This window comes from Nicotiana attenuata, unplaced genomic scaffold (genome assembly GCF_001879085.1).
Source record: "Nicotiana attenuata strain UT unplaced genomic scaffold, NIATTr2, whole genome shotgun sequence".
In the NCBI taxonomy this organism is placed as follows: domain Eukaryota; kingdom Viridiplantae; phylum Streptophyta; class Magnoliopsida; order Solanales; family Solanaceae; genus Nicotiana; species Nicotiana attenuata.
The window spans coordinates 532,088-542,648 of record NW_017670587.1 but is presented as its reverse complement, the minus strand read 5'-3'; the positions used below and the strand labels follow the sequence as shown (position 1 = coordinate 542,648).

Genomic DNA, 10,561 nt, shown 5'->3' with positions numbered 1-10,561 from the left:
GGGGGAGAGCACAGGAAACACGGAGACTTGGGGGAAGGGTGGTGAGGAGAGTACATAAAAATTTTCAAGAAAATATTTTCTAATCTCTAACCAAACACTAAACTTACCAACCAAACAAGGAAAAATAAGTGACTCATTTTCCATGAAAACTTTTTCTAGAAAACATTTTCCTTCGTACCAAACACACCCTAAATGAACAAACTAATCAACACCGTATTTGATTGAGCAAGAGTTTAGCTTCCTAACGCGAGTGTTCCATAGGTAGTAGACAACCTAAATTAGACAACGTTTATCACGACATGTTTGATCTCTTATATATGAAGAGATATCTCTAAAAGTACCAGAAAGGCATATTCACAAAAAATAACTTGAGATATAGAATGTTTGATCATTCATATTTTTAAAAAGGAGTAGCTCTAATGTACATATTTGCAGCCAAAGTCTATTGTCCACAATTATAATATACAATTCCGTATAAATTAGACAACATTGAAATAGAAAACTTGGCCTCAAGCAATACTGACCTCTCTAACGCAACACTGGGTCACTACGCCCACGAAATCGAAGAATAACCTTTCAAGGGCAAAAGTTGGTGCCCTATGCATTGTATATAAGTTATAACTAAGGAAAGTTAGAATGGAGATGGGGTGGGGATAAAACAAAGAATTGGAGAAAGCAAAACTCTATAGCTATGGAATGTTTTACAGGACCAATAGGAAATGCTAAACAAAAGAGAACCCAAGAGGGATACTAATCTCTTCCTGCGCTTGCAACGGCACTGTACAGACTCCCCTCCACCAATACTTAAGAAACTCGACAATGGAATCGCCTGTTGGCTCGTTCCTCATGTTGAAGTTGTGCAGAGAGCTGATTTGAAGCAAGCACATGCTTAAGCTATTCTTGCAGACCACGGTAGGACTTAGGAGTCAAAATGGCATGACAGTCTCAAAAGAGGAGTTATGATCCATTTACAGCCATTTCAGGAGATGATTTTGGCGGTATTAACGGATGCTCATCTCCCCTCTGCCTATTATCTGGAGAACTGTGCATGCTTTCAGAAAAACTTTTAGGACAAGTCGGTTCTTGGTCGTCATGATTATCCAAATCAGCACTCCCATTATCAGTAGAATTCCCCTTCTCCTCATGGTTGGACTCCACAGATTTCTTGTCTCCATCTGAGCATGGACCATCTTGTGCTGTACTTACTGTCTTTTTAGAGGGCAAAACTGCTTGACTTAAGGTTGAGCACAAAGCAGCGAAAACACCGTCTCGAGACTTTGAGCCTTTAGCAATCCGCTGCAACCTTTTTGGCTCAGGCTCTTCTTTCGGAGATAGCTTCCGTTTCAACGGAAAAGACTCCGCATCTTCATCAGAATTATCAGATTGCTTCCTAGGTGGTGGCTTATAATCTTCATCATCCTCATCATCATCATAATCAACAAGTGCCCCAGATCTAAAGCAACAATGAGTGTCTCACAATATGTTCCCTCAATTTAAAAAATCCAGATTCCAGCAGTAACAGCTACTTACCTCACAGATGAGGGGCTTGGAGCAGACCCGTTAAGCAAGGCTGGCTGAGCCTGCGCTCTACTTGCATTGGCCACAGAGGCAGACGCAGAATCTTCCTCATCACTGAAGGAATACATATTCAGTGGCTACCATATAAAGTTTTACATGCAAATAAGTAAAAAGGCATACCTGTCTTCATTGAAATATTCTTCTTCTTCTTTCTCTAAACCACGCTCATTAACTCTTTTCCTAGGGTCGTCTAACAGATCGCCAACACTTCTGGTTCCTGAACAATCTAGGGACTAGACCCAAATAACCGATTATGAGCAAAGCATCACTTTCAAGAGAGCGATGGTGAACAATACGCGCAGGAATGGACAATACCTGCTCATATTTAATTTTCAGAGAGTGAATAGATGTCAACTTTTCAAACTTGACCAGTTCATCCCAGAATGAGTCCACTAAATACTTGAGCAATATCTTCAAGTTATCCTGCATTAGGTCATGTCAGAGCCTAAGAAATAAGAGAAGCCATGTCACACTTACTTTTACAGTCTAAGCAGGTGAAGGAAATAAGATGCTACCTTACGAATATGCTCAAAAAGCTCAAGAACAGCTGAGTTTAGAAGATTGTAGCGGTCTCCATTAGCAAAAAAAGCATCAACCACTGGTTTTAAGAGATTGTGCTTCGCTATGTAATTCATCAAATGCTCATCCTGCTGATCGTACTTAGAAGAATTTGAATATATTCACAAATACACAGAAGGGAAACACTCGGAAATAATGAACAATAATATTACACCTTAGTTTCTGCCAAATTTGTAGAAGCTCTACTGCCATGTGAAAAGATATATGAAGAATAGAGAAAAACTCTTAATGAAATTGGTTGGTTATAGAAGTTGACTCACTATATAGGAGTTTAGGTTATGTGAGATAAGGAAAATTTCAAAGGTCTTGGGTGTCTCTAATTTATGAGAATAATTATTAAGAATATTATACACAATATTCTTATTATTATTCTCTTCTTTCAATAAACTTCAACCGACTTGAAGGACATATAAGCAGTACAACCAAAAAGAAGGCACTATTTAGCTCTTATCCCCAGAGGATAGAGTATAGTTTCTTCACAGCCATACACTAAATCAAACCATTCAGTAGAATTTACTTTTATGAACAAAAGAAAAGGGAAAAAAGAATCATAACCTATAATATTCTGGTCCAAATTTTGAAACCATTCTCAGAAAGTTACTTACTAACGAACCCAAAAAAGAAGATAATGTTTCAATTCTGAATAGTACCTACAAAACCTACAATCTCCCATGTCATTTTAGTAAACAATTACAACTTCTACAGTACAATCCTCTACAAATGCAAAGACGCTCAATGTTTCAACAAATTATCTTTAACTCAATCAGAGTGACATTACCTCAAACCTACTAATCTATCTCATTAGTTGTGGTTACTAGAGCGTGGTAATACATGCATACAGTATACTTATTCACTGATGCAAGTAAAAGTCGCAGGATAAGACATTAGCTAACTAGAGGGTGAAAAATTATCTGTCAAGTGCTGAAATAAGAGCTTCAAAATCGTACTATTACACTTTTTAGCAGAAAATCTTACTTAATATTTTACAAGAATCGGTTCTCAGTGTGTGGATACATGGGTGTAACAAGTAGAACCTAGACCTATTCTACAAGAATTGGTTCTTAAATTCTGATTCCGCCCTATTCTACCTCTCTGTTGACTCTACATACAATTTTAGGCCAAGTCTAATGTCTTAGCAGTTTTACCTAGTTATTATCAGATAAAAACCTACATAAGATCCCAACCAGTTTCATTCGACGTTTGCCAAGTCTATTGGGCCTTCACAGACTCATGAATCACCATAAGACTAACAGAACAAAACAGAAAATGGAGGATCTTAAAAGAAACATTACATGCCCATCTACAGTACTATGCAAAAACATATCTTTTCCTAATGGTCCACAGATCCCCTGTGGATTAGCTGGCCGAACCACAGGTAGTGGACAAGTTCGAAACTCAGGAGAGTACAGACCCACCCTCTACCCTCCAACCACTAAAAGACCAGGATTTAGTCCTAGGTGTGGTTCAAAGTCGTGACGTGCTCCTACCACATACCGCGTTTTAATTCCTTTACTGTTGGTCCGAAGCCTTGGGGTCTGCTTCTCAAAACATCTAAGCTCATTTCACGGGGCAACACATCGACCATAGAGGAGAAATAAATCAAAACTTGAGTCAATTAAGTCATGTCCACAGACAACGTTCTCTTGCTTAAGAGAAGTAAACAACTCACATTGCGCGAAATAAGAGTTCTCATAAATCTAACAGCGGCAACTACCAGGTACTTCTCTTTTCTTCGTGTCAGAAAGAGAACTTTATCAATCACATTATTTAGAAGAAAGTTGCACCTGCGACACAGAAGAGAATCAACATTAAACCAAAGAATCAAATTTAGCATTTAGGAACCAAGCATAACCATACCAAGATGAGAAGATTACTTTATTCTATAAGGATGGTGCACAATACAAAAACATAGGAGATCACAAATATTTAGTAGTATTTCAGGCTTGACGCTGCTTTGCTTTACAGTTCCTCCATCAGAGCACTCCAAGTTACGGACAGTTTCTGCAGCACCGTCTGCCGGGCAGGATGATGTTATAGCATCAATGAGTTGACTTAAGTGCTTCTCGTAGAAAACTTCAACAATGGCCTCTCTCTGGAACAAATTTAAGGAAGATAATCAAGAGCTTGAAGTAAATAAAAGTCAAAATTAGTTGTTAACTAGAGAGAACAACCTTATCTAAATACTATTATCATTATTTATCCATTTTCCTATAGGTCCTCCTAGCCTCGTTCTTTTAAAACTCATTTGCTAGCCCAAATCGTGCAAAGATTTATCCTTAGAACTTCAGGAAGGAGAAAAAAATATGGTGGCAGGATAATGGTTTTTCTACTCCCTCTAGTTTTTAACTGTGTTTCCTCTTCCTCCACAGTTTCTTCCTTCTCCTTCCCTTCCCCTAGTTACACATGGTCAGAATATTGATATGCAGTTTCCCCGCTTAGAAAGGTCAGACATTATCAGTCAAAAATAGAATTGCGTACGATGTTCCACTCACCATCACAATACTTGAGAAGACATAAGAAACAAAATTCTAGATCAGTAGGAGAAAAAAGGACATTGTATATATCCATGTTTTAAATGCCAATCCTGTCATTAACTTGACTAACCTGAAATTTTTTGGACAAGGTACTAAATTTTAACAGAAAACTAAAACTATTATGGTAAAACCAGAAAAGTTATGCGCAAAGCACCTGGGTTCCTGATGCATATGAATCCAAGAGACTGCGCAGAATTTCAAGAAACTGGCAGTGCATGTCATCCCCAAAATCTGTTAGCATACCTTTGACCTGCAAATTTGAAACCATGCTATTATTTACTTCTAGTACCTTGCATCAGCAATCACGGCTACCCTCCATTTGAGAGGAATGCAAAGCCACGGGAAAAAAAATGTGAGAGGTATAAACAAGTATCGTCTAAGCCAAAAAAAGAAAAGGACACGTCTTAGTGCTACTATTAGGAAAATATCCAGCATATGGAAACAGGAAACATCAAAATGAGAAATGGAGGAGAGACAAACCACCTTCTCCAATTATTTATCTCATGAATCACATACCACATTCACAGCATAGAATAACTGAACATTCTCACACGACAGCAGATGCCTCACAACTTAACATGTTGAAGGGGATAGGCATAAGATAACAAAATCCATATATTGAAGCACATCATCCCAACAGTTGAATAAATGTTACATGAAAGAATGCATTTTAGGAGCAGGTAACTAACAGCTAGAGTCACACTGATTTTAATAACCTATGGAACAAGAAAAGAAGAAAAACCTAATCTTTGCTCACCAGAAGTCCAAACAAAGCAAGGCCTTCCTGACGAATTACATAAGATCGCAGAAGATTTGGATCTTGATTTAAGAATAGAATGAGGATGTCTGTCCTGCATCAGTTAGAATCATTTTGGATAAGAACTTCAGGGAAGCGACAACCACAATGATATGCAAAGACAAAAGGGAAAGGAAAAGAAAAAGAGTCTACTTGCTAAAATATAACGATATGGTCCATTACCCCGTCAGGACTAGCTTTTTGTCTTGGCTCTGCAAAACATCAGCTATGATATCGAATATCCCTTCATTAACAAGATCCCTGCAACCATAATAGTATTTGCAGTTCTATCACCTCATTTGCTATAAAAGCAACATAAGATAAATAAATAAAAAGGCAGGCCAGTGCATAAAGCATCTCGCGTTCATGCAGGGTCCAGGGAAGGGCCGCACCCTCACAAAGGTGTGATGTAGGCAGCCTACCCTGATGGCTCGAACCCGTGACCTATAGGCCACACGGAGACAACTTGACCGTCGCTCCAAGTAACGGATTCTTCCAATATCAATAGGTTCTATCACCTCATTTGCTATAAAAGCAACATAAGATAAATAAATAAAAAGGCAGGCCAGTGCATAAAGCATCTCGCGTTCATGCAGGGTTCAGGGAAGGGCCGCACCCTCACAAAGGTGTGATGTAGGCAGCCTACCCTAATGGCTCGAACCCGTGACCTATAGGCCACACGGAGACAACTTGACCGTCGCTCCAAGTAACGGATTCTTCCAATATCAATAGGTTGATTGTTTCGCCCCCCCCCCCCCCCCTCTCTTCCAACATAAGATAATTTGGACTGATATTTCATACAAAAGACATACGTGTGTGATGCATACCTAAATAGCCGATGTTGCTGGACCACTTGCAAGCTCTTACTCAAAGTACAAAACTCATGCAAGAAGTGCACCTACCCAAATCCAAGAAAAGGAAACATTCAGTGCAACAATGATGAGACTACAAGTACCCAATCAAGGTCTACCGTCAAATATAAGAAAAAGGAACAGAAAAGTATAAGGTCAAGACGTAAAGTTACCACCACACATTTTAGGGATGCTGAAAGAGGAATAAGTATATGATTTACCTATTATTATCATGGCTCAATAAAGGATATATTATGAGCTGCCAGGGAAGATTTTTGGATTTTTTTAAAATCAAAAGTCCATCATAGTGATGGAGGAGTTAGGCTTGACTCCAACCTGTGCATTCCAGATTTTTGGATTTTTGTGGTGGAAGAAAAGACAAAAATTTTCTAGCATGTCATCCAACAAGCTCAACTACTCTTTGCAATCTCACTACAGGTGAATAGCATAAAAAGTAAATTTTGGAACTAATGTTAAACAGACACTACGATATATAATTCTGCAAATTCCACTCCCACCTGAGTTCGAAATTTTCCTACATTTGCGCCAGGCAACTTCTATATCTAACCAGCACACTCTTTCTAGGCTTAAAAGGGAAAAGGAAGATCTAGCCCTGATGAGAAATTGATTGAAAATATTTTCTTTTATATGACCAGGATACCAAGAGTTTCGTATTCCACTTGCTTTAAACAATTCGAATGGAAAATAACTAACTAAAAAGAAATCCCTCAGCTTGCTGTTTATAAATTAACCCACAAAATTCTGGAAAATGATCCTTACCACCACCCACCCACCAAAAAGGAAAAAGTGCAACTACTGAAACGTCTTTAATATAAAGAGAAATGACATCACTTATGGCTTCCATTGAATGATTCAGAAAGTCCAATGTAGTGAACTTGTCTTTTGCAACTTAACATTGAGTATTTACAATCTCTGGATTGGGTTATTTATTATAAGCAAGCTAATATTCCCACTCCCACTCCGCTCAAGATTAGTAACCTAGACATGAGTCAGGAGAAATTATGAGATCCTGAATTGATCTAATATATGGAAGACCATTGGGATTCATCAGTTAATAAATGACCCATATCAAGAATGGGGAGAGGGTCGGTGATAAGCCAAGATAAACCATGGGTAATAAGAGGGAAAAGGCGCTCCACACAATCAATTCCAGGAGGAGAGGGTGGAATGCATGTAATTCTCACCAACCGAGACAAAAAAATACTAGGTTATTTTGCCCATTGGCCTAAGCCTTGGTAGACAGATTTACCCTACACTGGTGGGAGATAGCAGGTACCCCGTGAAATAGTCGAGATACACGCAAGCTGGCTCGAACACCACCATTATATAAAAAAAGGACGAAAGTAAAGTTGGATAGTGAAAATGACTTTTTAGGAAAACTTTAGGATGCAATTTGTGTATTTTTTTGTTTTTAATAGAATGTGGTTACTAAAGCACCAACAAGGTGCTAATAGAGGCAGAGGAGGAAGATACACACAAGGAGGTGCTTTATGTGAAAGATAGCAGGAGAAGGTGTCAACAATTTGTTACGTCATTGTCCTGTTGCACACAAGTTATGGTGTATGGACATATGGTGTGGAATATGTTGCACACGTGGTATACTATCTTGATTGCAGTGTTTCCCCATACTGTTACAAGAAATTACTAATAATCATTATCAACGAGTATAAAGAGGGAAAAGATTGCCCTCAAATCTTATGTTTGACCAATTCAATTACTGACAAAACAGCAAGCAAAAAAAATATAAAAGAATGATGACACAACAAAAAAAAAAAGATAAGAATCCAAAGACTACAAGGACAAGCAATTATCAGAAGCTGACAAGATAGTGAAAAATTAAATGTCTTCTGAGAAAAGAACAAAGAAATCAATTAATAGCTGCAATGCAAGAGAAGCAAAGCATAAAAGAGAGAGGAAACAACAATTTTCTTTACCAAATTTTTCTTTGACTCTGCAGATGTAGAAGGCGACTTCAACTTTCCAAACAAATCCTGAATGAAGGTGCTATCATCTTTTAACAGAGATACAACCTATATCAAAACCAAATAATCAGGAGACCATAATAACCACAAGATAGAACATTTTAACTACAGGAGCAAATCTTACAACTGCATTGTTTGAATGGATTATGGAATTAAGGTTTGCAACTGTTGCGTCATCCAACATTCGAGGCAAAATGACATCCTGAATGTTAGTCCCACAAACTATAAGTTTCATTGATAGTACAAGATGCGGTCTAAAAGCTAATAAAGAAAAAAAAAGTATCACCTTCAGATAGCCAACTCGGTATGTTTGATGTATCTTTGAAAGGACTATTGGATCTTTAATAGCTATAGCCTACCACACCCACAAGGGAAACAAGACACTTCAGCAAACATTCCTCGGAGGTACTATTTCAGTAGGAGGTATGGAGTAGAAAAGAAACATAGTATACCTCCTTAAAGACCACGTGCTCTTTCAGAAAATTGCGATGATGAACATGAGGAGCATCTGGATCATCTGTTGACCAAAATATGCATCAGGCCATTCCAAAATAAGATCAACAAGTAAGCAATGAAAGCTTGAAAATGGAAAATAATATTAACTCATCGAACAGATTATTGTTATCCACATACAAGAAACCCAAATTCACATTCCACAGTGCTATACGCGCATCAAGAATGTCCTTGTTATATACAACTCAAAAAACTTCGCCAATAACAATGAAAAGCCCTAAAGTTTCCAACTCCAAAAACAATAGAGATTGAGTTCAACATTCTAAAGTACGACAAAAATAAACAAGGATTGTACCTAAGCACTTGGTCTAGTAAAAGTTTGCAGTTTTCAACAAGCACATACCAGAAAAGAAAGCAAGGTCAAACCCCGAAACAGGAGGATTAGCAGCATATCTAAAGAGCACCAAATGAAAGACTCAGTCACCCCTTTTTGCGGATAAGTGACTCAGTTTCTCAAGTAGAGGAGATAATATAATCAAACACTAGTTTACCTCGCGCATATATTCTACCTTTTCCCTTCTACTTAGTCATCCAATTATCAACCCCCCCCCCTCAAACCCCACCCACACACACACAAAAAAAAAAAAACAACTGCTCTTTAAATCAAATAAAACAACTAACAGCAAAATGCATAAAAAAATTGCAACTCAATTGCCAAAACATACATTTACCTTTCACATCTGCAAATTACACTTTCCACTGAATTGCCAAAACATACATTCATCTAAGATTCATATAGATGATATTTACTAGTTAGGAATAGGCTTTAAATTTGTTAGATATCTTTTTTATATTATTTTATTATTACTATTATTATTATCTATACCTATCTATATATATATATATATATATAAAACTTAATTTCAGTACTACTCTTATTTTATTTTGGTATGATTATGATATGAGTTGAGCTCAAGGAAAGAAGTGAGGATTCATATCAGCGACCCCAACTTTGTTTAGGACTGAGACGTAGTTGTTCTTGTAGATAAGGAAATTAAAATGAACCATATCAAGCTGAAATTCTAATCATAGAGCTAGCGGCTAACAATCATGCGTTAAAGAAGCAAAATTGGTTACCATATACCGCAACTAAAATGCAAATATAATTAAGATAGAAGAAAGGAGCACATCCACTACAGGTCTTCAAGCAATCCTATCTTCTGCCTTTATTCATGGCGATTCAGTACATAATTAAACAATAGAGTTCCATTGGGATCAAAAGAAGTCATTTTAACTAAAAACCGAAAGTAATAAGATAAAAAAACTTACATTCAAGACACCCAATAATATCTATTATCAGCTCATCACCAAATATTTTTTCAAAGATCTGAGAGCTATTGAGCATAACTGCAAAAAACCACTTCACGCTGATTAGTTAACACCCACCAAAACAAGCAGAAGTATTCACAAAAGAAAAACGGGTGACAAATAGACAATACTAACTGATTCCTCTCACTATTTTGAATAGAATGTGAAGATTCTCAATGTTCTCCAAATCTTCAGAGATGCTAAATAAATCCATTAGCTTACGGAAAAAATCTTGCTGCAGAAGAAAAAATCCAACTCAGAGTGATTCACCCATGACCCAGAAAACAAATGAATAAACAAGCAAATTATAGGATGATCCAAGATCAATAAAAAGTGGGAAACACTTCTTGTGTGTGTGTGGGTGGGGGGGGGGGGGGCGGGGACGAGTCTTACTTTCTC

At 37.5% G+C, this 10,561-nt stretch overlaps 1 protein-coding gene across 5 annotated transcripts in view; it reads right to left on the bottom strand.

Annotated features, from left to right (window-relative positions):
- Positions 1 to 364: 364 nt before the first annotated feature.
- The window catches only part of LOC109241298 (serine/threonine-protein phosphatase 4 regulatory subunit 3), an 18,627-nt gene continuing 8,430 nt past the window's right edge, over positions 365 to 10,561 (bottom strand). For 2 of the 5 annotated variants that reach the window (XM_019408020.1, XM_019408021.1), the window contains 17 exons: positions 10,298 to 10,397; positions 10,124 to 10,201; positions 8,794 to 8,858; positions 8,628 to 8,696; positions 8,466 to 8,543; positions 8,294 to 8,389; positions 6,315 to 6,385; positions 5,671 to 5,748; positions 5,449 to 5,542; positions 4,846 to 4,941; positions 4,032 to 4,249; positions 3,827 to 3,941; positions 2,094 to 2,228; positions 1,894 to 2,001; positions 1,699 to 1,811; positions 1,531 to 1,632; positions 365 to 1,453 (listed from right to left, as the gene is read on the bottom strand). In XM_019408020.1, the coding sequence (XP_019263565.1) occupies positions 958 to 1,453; positions 1,531 to 1,632; positions 1,699 to 1,811; positions 1,894 to 2,001; positions 2,094 to 2,228; positions 3,827 to 3,941; positions 4,032 to 4,249; positions 4,846 to 4,941; positions 5,449 to 5,542; positions 5,671 to 5,748; positions 6,315 to 6,385; positions 8,294 to 8,389; positions 8,466 to 8,543; positions 8,628 to 8,696; positions 8,794 to 8,858; positions 10,124 to 10,201; positions 10,298 to 10,397 (2,112 nt within the window). In that variant the 3' untranslated portion in view covers positions 365 to 957. Of the gene's footprint in view, positions 1,454 to 1,530; positions 1,633 to 1,698; positions 1,812 to 1,893; positions 2,002 to 2,093; positions 2,229 to 3,826; positions 3,942 to 4,031; positions 4,250 to 4,845; positions 4,942 to 5,448; positions 5,543 to 5,640; positions 5,749 to 6,314; positions 6,386 to 8,293; positions 8,390 to 8,465; positions 8,544 to 8,627; positions 8,697 to 8,793; positions 8,859 to 10,123; positions 10,202 to 10,297; positions 10,398 to 10,561 lie in introns of those variants that run through there. The other 3 variants (XM_019408022.1, XR_002070221.1, XM_019408023.1) reach the window with 3 other exon arrangements.